At 33.7% G+C, this 17,760-nt stretch overlaps 1 protein-coding gene across 1 annotated transcript; it reads left to right on the forward strand.

The window, feature by feature from the left end:
• Positions 1–4,186: 4,186 nt before the first annotated feature.
• On the forward strand, positions 4,187–17,532 carry LOC124357153 (DNA-directed RNA polymerases I, II, and III subunit RPABC2). The gene is made up of 5 exons (XM_046808655.1): positions 4,187–4,266; positions 5,699–5,850; positions 12,742–12,805; positions 15,852–15,943; positions 17,243–17,532. The coding sequence occupies exons 2-5, from the start codon at positions 5,822–5,824 to the stop codon at positions 17,451–17,453; spliced, it is 396 nt and encodes a 131-aa protein (XP_046664611.1). The 5' UTR covers positions 4,187–4,266; positions 5,699–5,821; the 3' UTR covers positions 17,454–17,532.
• The last annotated feature ends 228 nt before the right edge of the window (positions 17,533–17,760 follow it).

The following is a 17,760-nucleotide window of genomic DNA, read 5'->3' on the forward strand; positions in this document are numbered from 1 at the left end:
ACGGCATTGAAAATTGTAAAATATTGTTATTTGCTCTAGTTATCTCAAACAAATGCGACCACTTCTAAATTGACGAATTTACTGGAAGCCACGAGTTATTTTTAATTAAAACTGGGACTAAACTATTTTTTTAAATAATATCTCGTTACATCGAAAAAACAGAAAACTTTTGACATTATAAAAAAATCCAACTTAGAAATAAGGCAAAAATTGGTCAAAATAATTTTATTTTCTAACACATAGATTAAGTATGTCATGCTTGTAAATTTTATGTAGTTTAATTTGAAATAAAATACTGTCAATAAAAAGTTGTTTTTTTCACCTGGGAAATATTTTAATGCCTGTAATCTTTGTTTCCGACTTTGAAAGAAAAATAAAAGTCAAAATCTCAGTTATTTTGATATTGTACAAAAATCAGTTTTTTTTAACTAAAAATAAAAATCCACGGTAAAAAGCAGCTACTAACATTTGTAATAATAAATAAATTTTAGTATTTAACAATTGTATTAAGTCTAGAAGGCGTTTTAAAATGATGTAAGATCATTACTATAATGCCTGCCATATGGACGGAGTTAGTTCTTGCCCATTTCCAGCGCCTGCAGGCTCGGAACGCAGCCCAGGATTTCGGCTCAGTTTCTCCGGCCCAGAGCGCGTTCCATTATTATAATTCGTTGGTTATACCGCTTGTTATTCTATTTTTATTTTAACATATTGTTGCTCTGTTACTGCATCTATTTGATTGCTAATTATCTTATGCTTATATTCATGTCTACTACGGTTATCCCACATTTCTGTTGAATCATTAGTTGTACTATGGCATGGTACAGTAATTTTGTTGTGCTATTAGTATTAGTGTTAAATATCTTGCATGCAAGATTTATCGATTTAAAAAAGAACGTTTATTGAAATAACTTAAGCCAACTATGTAAGTATGCTATTATGTAAAATTGGAAATGTCCGTTGGAATAAGATAAAATCAATAACATTTTAACAATCGTTCTTCCCATATTAAAAGTACTAAAAACAAAGAAAAAGAAGTTTCTACTGAAAAACACATATCTAAATATTATCTATAATACAATTCATTAAACAATAAGTTTTGAAATTGGCATGGTAAGTCATTAAACCCAATGCCTAACTACAGGGACACACTGATTTAACAGTTATATTTGCTATTTATAACAACAAAGTTTTGTACTTGTATTATGTCAGCTTCGGTAATCTTAAATTACGTTCGTTCATTTCCATTTGTTTGTCTAACAGAATCCTCTTCTTTAAGGGCAGTCTGACATGAAAAAAAAATTTTTTTTGGGGAATTTTGGTTTTTTATTTATTAATATTCTTTAGAATTTTCTCTTTAAAATGGTATATAATATACCTTATTACTATAATATTAACCTTATATAAAAAATATATATATATAAAGGCTTGCAAACTGTTGTTTGGCGTTGAGCACCACTCCTTATAGTAAACAACAATCTATAAAATAGATATTAATTGGTTTTGTTATGTTGGTACTGTTTTGCTTTTAGTCTGGTTTTAGCTGATATCACACACTGTCAGCAATATGACAGATGTCATCTGTTGTTATTTATTTTATGTTGGAGGTTATTGTGAAGTTTTGAAATACTGTGTTTTGTGATTTGCAAGTTTCCCTGTTGTTTTTATTTGTAAAGGAGTTTATTGTAATTGAATGTAGATTAAAAATGGGTAATAAGAAGAGAGTAGGAACTAAGAAACTATGTTACAAGAAGAAGACTGTTGTTCGTAGCAAGAAAACAGTAGTAACTTCAGGTAATGAAGAGGATAGGCCTAGAACACCCAAAGTTGTTTCCACATCCAATGAGAAATTGAGCCCTAACCTAGCCTGCTATGATAATTCAACTGATACCTTACAGTATGACATAGTAAACATTGTACAGCTAGAATCAGTTTTGAAAGATGTTGCAGTGTGTAGGGTTTGTCATGGCAACCTATCATTTTAGTCGAAAACCATTAGCAGGGCTCGCAGTACAAATTTCCGTCTCCTGTAGCTGTGGCATGACAAAAGCTTTTGACAACTGTCCCAAAGCAACAGATATTAGGCCTAGGCCTATTGAGGCACCAAGCAAAAGTTCACAATGCTACTATGACTTGAACCTAAGGTTAGTATACGGCTTGCGTGTAATAGGGAAAGGGCTATACTGCTGCCCAAACTCTTTGCGGCATGATGAATTTACCCGCTCGCCCAGCAAGTTCAATCAACATGAACAGTTTTTTGTCCAGCCATGTAGAAAGTGTGTGTGAAAACTCTATGAAGAGAGCAGTGACAGAAGCAGTTAATTGAAAATGGAAATTCTAATGACTTATGTGTTTGCGGTTGACGGAAGCTGGCAAAAGCGAGGCCACACCTCGCTAAATGGCGTTGTCACAATTACTTTCAGCAGATACGGGTAAAGTAATAGATATTTATTCAATGTCAAAATACTGTAACTGCCCTCAGAGAACAAGCAACCAAACACTTAGAAATATGCAAGGCAAATTATGTAGGTAGCAGTGGAGGTATGGAAGCTGAAGGTGCGACTGCAATGTTCAAAAGATCCGAGACTAAATACGGTGTTCGCTATGTGGAGTACCTTGGAGATGGTGACTCCAATGGCTATGCAGCAGTTGTGGCAGAAGCACCATATGGCCCAGATGTGTCCATTCAGAAGTTGGAATGTGTAGGGACACGTCCAGAAGAGGATGGGGACAAGAATAAGGGACTTTATCATGAAAAAATAAAGGCTTGAAGCTTTCTGACGGAAAATCTCTTTCTGGGAAAGGTAGGCTAACAGGGAAGGCGATCCAACAAATCCAAATATACTATGGACTAGCCATCCGTAGGAATTACACACAGCGTGGAAGCCATGAGGCGAGCAGTTTGGGCGTTGTACTGTCATGTTCAGTCTACTAACGATACGCCTTTACATATTTTATGCCCAGACACCGAAGACACATGGTGTAAGTATAACAAAGCCGCCAAAGAAAAAACTAAATATGACCACAGCCAGCATTTTCACCTCTCACCTGTTCTAATGAAAGCAATCAAACCTATTTTTAAATCTTTGTGCAGCCTAGAACTACTCAGAAAATGTCTCAAAGGAAAAATCTCAAAATCCTAATGAGTCTATGAATAATGTCATTTGGGCTCGGCTCCCTAAACGCACCTTTGTTACACTAGGTGCTCTTAGGCTAGGTGTCTATGAGGCAGTCCTATCATTCAATGATGGGTACAGCTCCAAAGTGAAAGTTTTAGAGCACATTGGGCTAGAACCAGGACTGAATATGCGGTAGCTTTAAAACGTCTCGACACCCAGCGGATTCGCAAAGCAGATAAAGCGGCTACCGACATTGAAAAAAAAAATCAGGCAATCAAGGACTTTAGCCAAAAGGAAGCTGGAGGATCTGTATCAAGAAGCAGAGGATCCAGACAAACCCTTCCTACAGTGCAGGCCATCATTAAACCAAGGTATGAGTCCAAAATATGCTACCTTCTTGCTTTTTTTCTTGATTTGCCGAAACTTGTTATTTTTTAACTTTGGGGCCCTATAACTCAAAAACTACTAGGCCTACCCCAGTCAAATTTTTATACAGTATTCTACTTACTATTGCCTAGTTCCCCTCATGGGAATTTATAAATATCTCTTGTCAATGAGGCACAGTAAACATTTTTACTTATAAAAAAAGTTAGTTAAAAAACAATAAATTATAAAAAAATTATAACTTTTTAATTTTTTTTTTCAAATTTAAAAACCTCATGATAAGACCTAGATTATAAGCTATTTAATAAGTAAAATAAAAATCAGGACTCTATCTATAACCATTACAGAGATATATAGGTTCCCAAGTTAACATTATGTTCTTATGGAGGTCGGACTGCCCTTAAAACAATGAGAAAAACTTTTATTTTGTGTTATATAATATGAAATTCTGGATAGTAATTAATAGTTTATGTACAAGTTAATGAATCAGTTTTTAATATTATTATTAATTTTCGTGTATGTATTGTTAATTACATGAAAAATGCTGGCCTTAAAACACGTAAACCGGAAATAATAAATATAACATTATTTCTGTATAACAGATACAGAAAGTATAGGGCCATGAATAGAAAAAAGTATTTACATCCCTCCTTTTCTCTATCTACAACACCAATAATTGCATTTCCCAATTCCTCTTCCTACCACAGTCATTTGAAACGTAGGAACTTGAATTGTGGAACAGAGGTACAAGTACATTCTTATTCTTCTGAGTAGTGATGGGACTATCGACTACTTTTTACAACCGACTAGTGACTAGTCGACTACTTTTAAACATCGACTAGACTAGTCGTAACGACTAGTCGACTAGTTTTTCGTGTCTTGACATGAAATATTTTCTAAGAACTCTGCTGTCGCGAATAAAACAAAACAGCCAATCTTCAGTAGTTGACTAGTCGGTTCGGTACGCTATCACTAGCTATTGGAGTTTTTTGTGTGTGGAGTACTGACATTATATGAATTATTTGTGTAAGGAATTACCTACGTTTTTGTTACACATTGTATACGTTTAGAATAGGTAGGGATTGTGTTATTGTATTGTTTGTAGTTTAAATTAGTAAAATGCCTCCGAAGAGATCAATAGTTTGGAACTATTTTGAGAGAAAAGACAAGGACTGTGTTGTTTGTGGATTACGTAAAAAAATTCTTAAGTGTGTTAACAATACAAGTAACATGATGTTACACCTTAAGAGTAGGCACCCTACAGTGTTATGTGGTGAGAGTTCTCATGACAGTGCTGATATTGTGGAAAACGTTACACCTAAAACAGAAAAGAAAATGTCTTCTACATCTTCAGTTGTAGCAAGCAGTGCTCTTATAGTTCGGCACTATTTGGAACTACCTTTAGCTGAGAGATCAAAAAGCCCTCTCCTTTTTTGTGAAAAATACAAATATGTAATTCCAGAAATGTATTATTTACAAAAAAAATACTTATGTTTGCCAGCAACTTCTGTTCCTTCTGAGAGACTTTTTTCTATTGCTGGGCAAGTCACAAATGACAGAAGAAGCAGACTTGTCCCAAAACATGTTAATAACATATTGTTTTTACACACAAATATGAAGTAAAATGTAATTAAAAACTAGAGAATAGCCAAAGTGGGTAATTTTTAGATAAAAGAAATACACTGTAATTTTTTCTAATTTCAAAGTAATTTTGTAAAATTAACTTACATTACATTAAATACACGTTCCCTGGCATTTTGATTAAACTAGTCTCGTTTTATTTGTTACCTAAGTTACTCTATAACAACATATTATTAACTGTATAATATATTGAAAAATATATTACTTGTTAAAGAAACATAAAACTAGTCGGTTAACATAGCAAGCAGTGAGGTAAATTATGATCTGCTATGACGGTTGTGATAAGTAAATTAAAATAGTATTAACAAATAATCAAGTTACTAGTTTGATATTTTGAATAAATAAACGACTAGTCGTCTACCAACTAAATGTAATAGTCGCTTTTGTAGTTTGTATTAAACAGATTAAAGTAACTTTGCATTATACATCCAAAATCACCGTACTACTAGTCGATGAATTACTTTACAACGACTAGTCAAATCAACCGACTAGTCGACTACTTTAGGCACTAGTCGAATAAACAACTAGTCGACTAGTCGATTACCCCATCACTACTTCTGAGCAATTGTCGCTCTGTTTGTGTGAAAAGAGGGTAGAAACTTCTGGTTCACGTGTTTAGCGTGGATTTACCATTAACTTCTAAATATTTGGCTACCTTTTATTGTTGTTCTTGAAAAATGGCCGATGATGAATTTGAACCTGATGAGTAAGTATCAGTTTAATAATACATTTCATTGTTTTGTCTTAAATGAGGTTATGTGTTTTCAATAGGGTAGGCCTGTTGTTTACTGTTCCTACAACATATGTACTTCAATTACTAGCCTTCAATGAGATTTAGATGCTTACAAACCACATGTTAATTTTTGCACATAATTAGCATGAAATATTAGAAATTTAACTCTCAAAGTGCTAGGTCTTATATATTGCTAGCCTATACCTTTCTTTACGACTTTCAAGCATATGTTGAAAGTAAATAATAAGTTGGCTACCTATAAATTAAAAATAAATAATATATTGGCAGCAGTATAATAAGCGGCTACCAACACAATGAGATGATGATTATCAAATGATATGGAATCACAGATATTCATAACCATCCAAAGGACTGGAAGCAAAATGTTGGACCAAATTACGCCTATGTAATGGATATGTCAAAGAACAATATTGTTTGACTAGTTTTCAATCGTAGAAATTAATGTATAAATATTTATAAGATTTACAAATTAAATTAAAATGTATAATTAGTTTAATTTTAACATTTACTTACCTTAAGTATATTCAAGGATAAACGTGATTGCTTGTGAAACAAAGAAGACATGTATGTCACTGTTCTTGCCTCCATTAGTCGGTAATGAAATGCATGATTTTTATTTTTAACTTATTTAAATATACGTTTTTACTTAGAATAAGTTTTGAACGATGATGTCGAGCTGAATTACTTTTTGGGCTTTAAAAATTGTAATATAGAGAAGCTGTACTTTTATATGTAAAAGAAATGTATTTATTTCAGATTACATAAAATAACTAAACTTTATATAGGCCTAAAGTCTGTTTGAGCCAATATTTACATATTCATCCATTGTTCGTGTCGTCACTAGCCTTCTACATAAACGAAATAACAACAGCTGGTAATGACGCCACTAGCAACAACTGGTAATGACGTCACTAGTCTAAATAAAGAAAGCTGGCAATGATTAATTATGAATATCTATAGTTCAAATGTCATATTCGATAGTATCGAAATTTAAAATTGATAATCATCATCCAACTATGTTGGTGGCCGCTTATTATACTGTACCCATTATATTTTATATCTCTTATTAAGCAAAAGTTACAGATTGAGAAAGTATTAGTACACTACTTCCCATCTTTAGTATTGAAAAGTTTTTTTGTAATTGTTTGTTATAGCCTCTTCACAGTATTTGTCGTGTTTTGTTTTTTCGCAAAGGAAAATGCTTAAATATGTCGTTAAAATCAATATCAGATAACAATTAAATTTTGGGAAAACTTGGTTTTAGCCGTAATCTTTTAAAAGGCATCAGGCCTAGTAGTTAACGGACTAACAGTAATGTCTCCGGCCATCAGTGCAGGCTTGAGTGCTGCCCCTGCACTGATGGTAAAGAACAAAAAACATCCCTCAAGATAGTAACAATCAGTAAAATATAAATTTTAAAAGGCTGATCACTATATTGTTAGATACTCACCATATTAAACCCATCCAAAACGATAAAAACCCAGCTGTATCCTCAGCTACAGAACAATGACCACTACATTTGTAGCACAAAGAAAAGGAATGTAAAAATTCCATATCAACACAATATCAGAATGTCATTCTAACACAATCAATTAACCCTTTCATGCCCAAATTATGAAAAAGTAAGAAAAAAAAAATTATTTTCTGTAAAAATGCTTTTATTTATACTTTGAAAAAACACTTTTCATATTAATTATTTTGAAAATCCATTACAATTTAAACATTTAGGAAACTGTGTCCATATGGATTCTATAGGAACACAAGTATCCAATATCAATTACTTTGTCACTACACTATTATTTGCCCATAGGTGCCATATGGCACTAATTTACAACAACAACAAAACTGGGTAGATACATAGGAGAATAATAACAATAACATTTTGTATTTTTCATGAACAATGTATTATTAAAATACTAGTCAAAATTATTACAGATTTGCAATATACACACTAGTCACAGTTATGAAAACTGTAAAAACAGTTGCTTACATTGGTCAAACACAGGTGGACTGCACACTTTTGACACCTAATCCTACTTTGTCCTTTGTTGCAATGTGCGCAACGCAACTTATTCCCAACAGGCGTTGGCCAATGTGCTACGTTCCTCTTCGGTCCTCTTTTAGGAGTAATTGGAGGAGTATCAGTCCGAGGTCTTCCAGGTCCTTTTTTCTCCGTTATGACTCCTTTAGAGCACAGAGCTCTTGCGACATACAACTGAAATTGTACAAGCGTGTATTTACATTCTTGCCCAGTTTGCTTCAAAAAGCGCCGGTACAAAAGCCACCCATTTACAACTGAAACATTAAAACACCAGTGAACTATTCGCATATATCCACGTTTGCTCCTTATATCAATTCGATACAGTGAAATCAACATCCCAAACAAGTCAACCCCTCCCATTGACTCATTGTAGGATTGCTGGTCGGGGAACATCTACCTGCTGGCGATCTTTTTTTTTGACCATCTCCTACATGTTTCTATGGGTTCAATGTTGTCAATAGCAGTGAGCATAGTGATTGGTTTTTGTTATCATACCACCTAACTGCCAAAAGACTGCTTTTTGTATCCACAGCACTGTCATGTGACCCCCTTCCGAGCCGTTTTAGATCTTTCTCTTCCAACAGTGGGCAATGATTGGTTCGATCTGGACGAACTACTCCGGTACCCCATACCCCCTTCTCCTTTAAGTAATTGAATAACTTTATTGAGGTGAACCAGTTATCTGTAAAAATTTTAAAGCCCTTATCATTTGGCAAATCCAAGCAAAGTTCAACTACAATGTCACCGCTGAACCCGAGACCGTAGTCACCACAAGTCTTTTCACTCCCAATGTATATTGAGAAATCGTGCATCAAACCTGATGCTCCGCATCTCATAAATACTTTGTAGCCCCATTTTTTGGGCTTTTTCTTCACATATTGCTTCATGTGTGAAGTCCCTTTGAATGGTATCATGTGCTCATCGATGGATTGATTCTGTTCTGGTGGAATCGTTCTGCAAGCCTCAGCAATAGTATTTATCAAAGGGCGAACTTTGAAAAGGCTGTCTCCAGGAATTCGTGTGGTATTATCAACAAGATGAAAAATGATTTAATATATCATCAAACCTGTTCCTAGGCAAAACTTCAGCAATTGCTGGGTAGCGAGTCTCCGCTGCCCAATACATACGATATTGGGGAACATTGACTACTCCACTGTGCAACAATATGCCAATGTATTTGTTGTATTTCAAATATTTGTAACACTCAAGTCCTTTCCTTCTGCTGAGCATAAAGAATTTGTTTGCTCTGTTATTAGATGAATTATTTCTTCATTAATAAACATTGAGAAGAAATCTAATGGGGTTTTTTGAAGCTGCTTCTGTGGGGGGGTTAGGAATAGTACCTTCCCACTGAACATTAGGAGAGATGAACTTTTCCTTATTCCAAATGGATACTGGGGATCTATCCCTTTGTACAGCACGTCTTACTCTGGGGGCATTTTCTTGTCGTCTTCCCCTCCCTCTTCTATGTATAGGCCTACCTGTAGAAGGTCCTGGACGCATATAGTCTGGATCTGCCATACTCACGTCCTCTTCTTCTGGTAAAGCAGTCACAATCTCAGATGCAGATTGGATGTCTTCGGCTTCCTGTTCTTCAACGTCTCCCAAATTCATTATCACCCTCAGACACTGCAACCCGAATTGCAAAATAAATTAAAAGTAAGTTATGTAAAGTTTTTTAGTTAGAAACAAAAAAACAGGTTCAAAGTAGGGAACCCATGCATTATTAAATTATTTTCCCAAATAAAAAAAAAATATATTTTGTTAAAATTTATTCTAGGCTATATTAATTTGAATAACTACTCCATCTTTTACGAAATAAAAAAATACAGCGTTTAATTTATGGAACGTAACTAAGCTATTAAAAAACTTCACTCAGATACCTCTTCCAAATTTATTCCATCAGCTCTAGCTGCTCTTCTAAGCCCCGATTGAAAATTATATCAAATACGAGGTCTTCTTCATTCTCTTCATTTCCAAGCTCCTCTTCTTTCCGATATATCACTACTTGGCAAAAGTAGCCACTCTTGTATAACACCGTCGTCACGATCATCCATCTGGAAATAAATTAGTTTACTATAACGTTCATAAAAAAAATAGGCTATGAAGAAGAATACAGATGTATATCACAAAAATGGCTTTTATACAAAAAGGCAATCTTAGCATATTTATAAATAAATAAAAGGAAGTATTTTGAAATTTGTAATAAAATATTTTTATTGCCTCCCTCCCATTTATGGTGGGCAATAGACTATACACAGATTAAAATGCACTATTTACTGGTCTAAATCAAATTGAATCCATATGGCACCTACAGGTACAGCAGGAAACCATGACGTTTGAACAAAATAACTGAATCCATATGGCACTTATAGGCATAGGAAGAACTTCACTACCATAAAACAATGAACTTGTCATGCCTATAGAATCCCATACGGATTCAATTATACTTTGGTTTGTTTTACAATAGATTATACCACTTATCTTAATTTTATGTAAGTAAATACATTTGTGAAAACCTAGGCAACATCATTATAATTTTTCCCAGTTTCCATAACAAATAGTAAATAACACTAACTTACCTCTGAAAATGATGAATTCAGCAGTTGATGTAGTAGCTGTGAGTTCAGCTGAACAAAACTATTTCTTTTGAGAATTTACAGGTCTGCCAACATGAAAAAAATCATTTTCCCACCCAAACATCAAATTTACCCGTCCCCAGAGTTTTAAAATCTGTAAGATTTCAGATGTTGGCTCTAGAAAATCAGAAAGAAAACTGAATCCATATGGAGCCTATGGGCAGGAAAGGGTTAACTTGATAAAGCACCCACTACACATATTGTCGATAGGTAAAACATTTTATTCACTTTTAGAAGGTTAATCCATTATTTTATTAAGATTATTATCAAACAAATAGAACACAACTTGAATACAAAATTGCTAATAGCAGAGAAATAACACTAAAAATACTGTCTTTTTTTAATATACAATGCAGCATAATCTCGCCAATAACGAAACTAAAAATAACTTAATAACGAGACACATATTAGAAATCAAGACCGAGCGTGCAGGGGAATAAATGTTAATCAAACTTCACCTTAGAGGTAGAAACGACAAAAAAAGAGGGAAAAGCACTAATAAACTTAAGTTACCCTCATATGCACTTGGTAACTCTACTGTGATATATAAAATTGCTTAATTACTTTTCTCCTGTAATATTGGTATCCCGATTTTCCTCTCCACGAATGCCCACTTCTACTTAGCTTGTTATACACCGCAGATTTGAAGGATCAGTTGCTATATTGCTCTCTAAGTTCATATGCTGATGATTCACAGGTGTTGTATTTCCGGATCCTGAGTCTGCTGAATCTGCATGTAAAATCAACAATGACTTGCAGAGTGTAAAGAGGTGATCAGATGATGATCATGGTCTTCAGCTAAACTCCGATAAATGTTCTGTTTTGCTGAACATATTGAACGGCCAATCAGGCAAGTGCAGTACTGACGGTTGTATCCTTGAAGCCTTCGACTTCATGTAATACGTTGTAGGTTCTTGGCGTCATTACTATTGATTGCCAATTTAACGTTTTTTACTACGTGAAATCCATATGTAATAATGTTACTGCCAAATTAAAATTCTCTCAGACTCTTCTACATTAGAATTCATATAATCAACAATTTTCCCACTACTAAACTATGCTCTTCCAACCCTTGCTTTTTATTTAACACGTTAAAACTTGATGGTTCTCACCCGTTTGCAGAGTAGGCCATTCAGATTTTGTTTATGGTTTGAGGAAGTTTGATCACATCAGCTAGTACCAATTGAATGCTGGGGTGCTATCGGTAGAGGGTTGCAGCCATCTTCAAACCGTTAAGCTGATTTATAAGGTTCTTCAGACAGGAAGGCCAGAATATCTTAGGAGAAAGGTGGTTTTTAGGGATTAGGTGAGTCAGCACTGTACTTGACAGGATGGTCAATTACACATGCCTAGGACAAGTTTAGAGACAAGGAAAAAGGCATTTAGACACTTTGGACCAAAAGAATATAATGCTCTGCCCTCTAGACAATCCCTCAGCCACTTAACATTTAAGAAAAGTGTTGCAGGAATGTTTAACTGATGTTACTCATATTTTTATTTTTGTGTGATGTATGTTAAATGAATTTTATATACTTCGACAGGATTTGTTATGTAGCAGGGTTTGTATTCTGAACACTCGACCAATAAAGACGGTTTTATTTATTTATTTATCCCCCACCCAGAAACCCCACTTCTTAATTTTATTTTGGCCACACTTTTTTGAGGTAAGGAGTCGCATTACAAAAAAAAAAACCATAGTACCTATCATATAAAGTATCGAAATTAAAATTGCTGTGCTCACAGATACCTGTTAGGGCAATAAGAAAAGGTAGACTTTAAATAGTGGGTGCAGTAGCAGATTTTCCACTAGAAATTTTTGGCAGTCATAAACAGACTATTTTAGCCTATACTAATACACAAAAATTATTGATATATCTATTTGAAATATAGAATAGGCCTATATCCCAAATAGTCCGTGTAGATGAATCTCAACCATACCCAGAAGCATTATAGAGGCCTGTTCAACTATTAATCATTGACATTCAAGAGTTGTACGGGGAGGTGAGATTGGCCTGTGGCAACGTAAGATTTGTTGGTTGATGAGATTGGTGAGTTGTAGGGGCGATCGGGAGTTTCACTAGAGGGAAAATATGAATAAAATAAATGTTCAAAACGTGTAGGCCTATATTGTTACAAGTATAATGTCATGAATAATTTTTACAGTGTTGGTGAAGACTTTGACGAGGTAGAGGATGATGCGGACATTGATGAAATTGATCAACAAGAGGTAAGTTTCTATTTTGTGTTCATCAGTTACAATTTAAAAAACTACTGTTTTGAATCCAACCTCTTTATTATATGTAAGTCTGAATTGTTTCTCGGGGCCAAATGACAACTTCAATTTTATATTAGAAATGTAATTGATTTAGACTAGAAGTGCAAAACCTGATATAAGAATTGCTCACAATTTTGCTTAACATCTCGTCCTCATAATTATGGACACTGAAAAATATCTATCTATTAATATAGGGAGCAATAAAACTGGTGCATACAAATAAATTACAATAATAAAATTGCAATTTTTGTATTTAACAATTTTAAAAGGTTTTATCATTCAAATAAATATTATTTATATCCTACTTATTCCTCCTACATAATAAAACAAAATCCTCTCATTATGTTTGTTTTTGAAAAGTTAGAGTGCTTAGCACTGAGATAGGTGTCCTGTCATACATGCTTGGCTCTGACAGCACCAACCCCTCAAAAAGTGCTTGGCACTCCCCCTTGGGTTTATTTAGAGTTCTGTGCACTGTACAATAGGATAGTACAGGGAAAGTAGGTAATGACTAGTGATGTTCCAAATCGATTGTTTGTATGTAATTCTTAGAAAGCATATACAGTGTACTTACTATAAAGTACGTGGCTAAAATACAAGTAGAAGTATTCGAATCGTCAAATCACTACGTGAGTGACACACTGGATTGTATTGTAATCTGAATTATTAAAAGAATGTCTTTATTTTTGTGCAGCAATCCTACATTTATAAAAAATACTCTTATCAGGTTAAAATTGAAACTTTGGTAGCTCGTAGGGCAGAGCCCAAAGCTTTGTAGTAGTCATATTTATTTCAAATCCAGAAAAGGCACATCTAGAGTGTAATAACTGTAATCCAAATATCTACATACAATAATAGTGAAGGAAACAGGATTTTTCCGGACATTTGCCATCGTTCAGTGAAACAAGAAATCAGTAACACTACGTTTCGAGATCTGCAATCTGATCTCTTCTTCAGACAAAGAACTTTAAGTTCCTTCACAATCATTCCATCGTCAAAAATAACCTTCAAACAAAGAACAATAATAGTTTTTAAATATCTAGAATTGCTGTACAAAAATCAAGGTATTCTTTTAATAATGCAGATTACATTACAATCCAGTGTGTCACTCACTACTAGTGTGACAGGTCAAATTACGACATTGAAATATTCGCGGGGAATTAGCAGACGGTGAACCAAATAACCGTGACGCAAGTAAATCACATGTTTTTGGAATTGAGATTTATTAAATTAATAATAGAGAAATATGTTAAACTTTATACGGGAACAAATTCAAATAATTAAACTGAGCTAAACATAACCAAAATTTGTTTTTACTACAAGTACCAAATAAAATTACGCAAAAAAGCCAATAGTGGGATAAAATGACTTGCACATGTTGCAAAAATTTAAATAAAAAAGCGATAGAAAAATAGTTAAAGAAAATAGAAAGACTTAAATTGATCAATTATAGTGAACGTGATAAAATTCGATAATTATGAGAAAAAAAAAATTTACTTATATTCAATCGTGAAGACGCTAATTTGAACGGGAGAGGGGTTGAGCATTGTTTGAGACAGTACGCAAGGTTTTGGCCCCAGAATCTTCCTTCTGTTTCGAGAGCTGAAGCAGAGAGGACAATGAGACGTGTAGATCCACCTGGCAGTGATGCAATACGGAATTGTGCAATAGTGTATTAAAAGCTATAACCGGGCGATGGGATATTGTTTTTAGTGAATAAATTAACAACAAAGCAAAGTGAGTACAATTAGTTGTTTGTATTACATCAAAATAAGTTAACGTATCAAAGTGATTTGCTTTGTTTTAATATGATTGACTATCCCATCTGCGAAGAAGTGTGAGCCTTCAATGCAGTGATATTTAATTTGCACTATCATTTAACCTATTTAAAACCTGAGATGAATATAGGCCTAGTCCTAGTGACATATAACGTATACTTTCACTAACACTCAGTATACTTCCAACAACACTACATACAATTTCCACAGCATAGGACACATCGACGTGGGAATTGGAAGTTTGAACATTTTTTAAACACCGATTCGGAGAAAAATGCCAACGTGGGACTACAACACTCTTTAAAAACTGATCATATACACTAGTGATGTCATGATTCGAATACTTCTACTCGCTGAACTCGAGTGACAATCATTTCTACTTGAGTTGACCGACTCATATGACGTATTCTATTTACTATCACAACTGAAGAGAACCCAAGCTCTGATGACACAGTTTTAACTTTTAGCACAATCCATCTCTTGTTAGGATTAGCCATTCTGTTCATCACTAATAGGTGTTTTGTTTTTAAAGCAATCTGTATCCACTTGTACTTCTCGAAAAGGTTTTACTGATTTTTTTGTATGACTGAACAATGGACATTTATCTGGAAAATTTGTTCCTGTTTCCTTCACAATTCTTCCATCATCAAAAACAAACATCAAACATTGGAATGTATGTTTTAATTCACTAGTGGAATTGAATGAAAATATTTCCAATGCTCCAAGAATCTCCATAGTTAATTACGTTTTGCTGGTTTCAACTTTAGTCTTATCTGTCCCAAATGAGGCAAGTGATTAGATGAGGGATTAAGTATTAAGTGATAGTCCTGTAGTAGAACCAAAGAGACCTTTGCATGACGAGTAGGCTACTACACACTTAACTGCTAAGTCTTCCCAGGGGATAAAATGTGATCCCAGAAGCCTTCTACCTAACTTTGTTGTATATAAATTAGAGTTTGCTGGACATGGCTGCCGCTAGTTGGGGTTTGTGCATTATATAGAGATATCGTACATAATCCAAACAATGGAAATATCAAGACACAATTGTTTTACACTCACTTTCCCCTTTTCCTACTTGTTTCTTGTTCACTGCTCTCTTTCATATTTACCAACATTTATAGTCGATTTAAAATTTAAATTAAACATTTATAAAGAACATTTTATATGTTTAAAAAAATATAATTTGCAAATATAAAAACTTTCTATTACCTAATTCACAGGAGGATGGTGAAAACATTGAACTTTTAAATGCACAAGATGCCAGAGGAGGTGTACAGAAATCGAACAGGATAACATCAAAATATATGACAAAGTAAGTACAGTACTCTTTTTTTCCATAGGCTTGGTATAGATGTAATTTTTCACAGTCATTTTATTTCCTCGTCTCTTTACACTTTTAATTTGTTCTATACTTTTACAGTGAAACTTTAAAAACCACTCTAGGAATAACTTTCCTTTGAAACTGATGGTAACCTCTTTATTTAAAAGTTAAATATTTGGTTAACTAGCAGACATCTAAGTATATTGTATACATTTAATAACTTAGTCATACATTTTGTCTAATTTTCTGTTTTAGTTTTAACCATTATCATTGGTAATTATTAAATATAAAGAAAATTATCACTACTATCCCTGTAATTATCGTATTCAGTTTTATAGCACAATAAGTAAATAATTTTGAAAAACATACTTTCAATATAGGCTTACCAGGTGAAGTTCAGTGCTAATGAAATTATGGGTTTTTTGTTTATCTAACTGTCTTTAGGACATGTCTAAAATTAATAGTCATTAAATTATATATCTTTATTTACCATGTTAACTGAAAACTGAATACTCGTGAGCCATGTGTTTTGTAAAGATTGCAGAAAAAGATTTATTTATTACCATTCGATAGATTCTTGTTATGTTTATTGAACCAAAATTATTTTTCCCTGTAAATTTATGATGTTTTAAATAGTAATAAACTAAATATGTTTGATTGATAAATAATGTGAACATTGTTCTGTTTCCTGTTATAAAAAGTACAAAATATAGATAGAACAAATGCAAATATACCAGGGAAGACAGCATATTATGGCTTTTTTTGTCAGGTACAGTTCTTTCAAATGTGTTATAAAATGTAGCACAAATAATTAAAATGTTACTGATTTAATCTTTTAGTAACACAACAGGCAAACAAAAAACAATTGTATCTGACACAACATTTCAGGAGTCTAAGGTGATTATGTATACTTTGATTTTGTTTTATCAAAATAGTATAAATTGTTATGGCAGTAAATGATTTTTTGTTTTTTAACAGTTTAGTCAGCTGCAGTTACTGCCTTTTAATAGCATTCCTGTACCTCTCTCTGGCTAAATAAGGACTTTTGGTTTGTGCAGGTAACTTTCTCCAGCACATAAAAACACAACCTCAGCTGAGGCCGAACAGGAAAAGTTCCCTGATACTTCAAAAATCATGAAGTTTGATTTTATAAAATGATTTTGCCTTTATTGATTATTGACCTTACCAGCTTTTTATATTGCCAACACTGTTGATGTGCTTACTGCCACATTTTATAGCCTAGGTATATAAATAATAACAAAAGTTAATTGTATCAGCTGATGATTTCAGGTATGAACGAGCCCGAGTGTTGGGGACGCGTGCCTTGCAGATTGCCATGTGTGCTCCTGTCATGGTGGAGCTTGAGGGAGAAACTGATCCCCTCCAGATCGCGATGAAGGAGCTCAAACAGCGCAAGATCCCCATCATCATCCGCAGGTATCTCCCAGACAACAGCTTTGAGGACTGGGGCATAGACGAGTTGATCATCATTGACCATTAGAATAGCCAATTTTGTTATTTTTACAGAACATATTTTTAATGTATCTTATTTATTTATAATAAAGTATTATTTGAAATTTTGTGGTGTTTGATTTTAAGATCGTTGAGATCTTTTGTTATTTCGACCTTTATTCAGGTTTCCAATATGAGATTGTCTGTAGATAGTGTATGAAATATTGTTACCCTAACAACCAAGCATATATTATTTTTTTAAATCAACCAATATATTAAACTTGGCTTTCAGTAATACTGGTACTGTTTAGCAAATTTTGAGAAACTGTTGGTAGTATGACCAAAATTATTTTTCT

This window comes from Homalodisca vitripennis, chromosome 3 (assembly GCF_021130785.1).
Source record: "Homalodisca vitripennis isolate AUS2020 chromosome 3, UT_GWSS_2.1, whole genome shotgun sequence".
NCBI lineage: Eukaryota > Metazoa > Arthropoda > Insecta > Hemiptera > Cicadellidae > Homalodisca > Homalodisca vitripennis.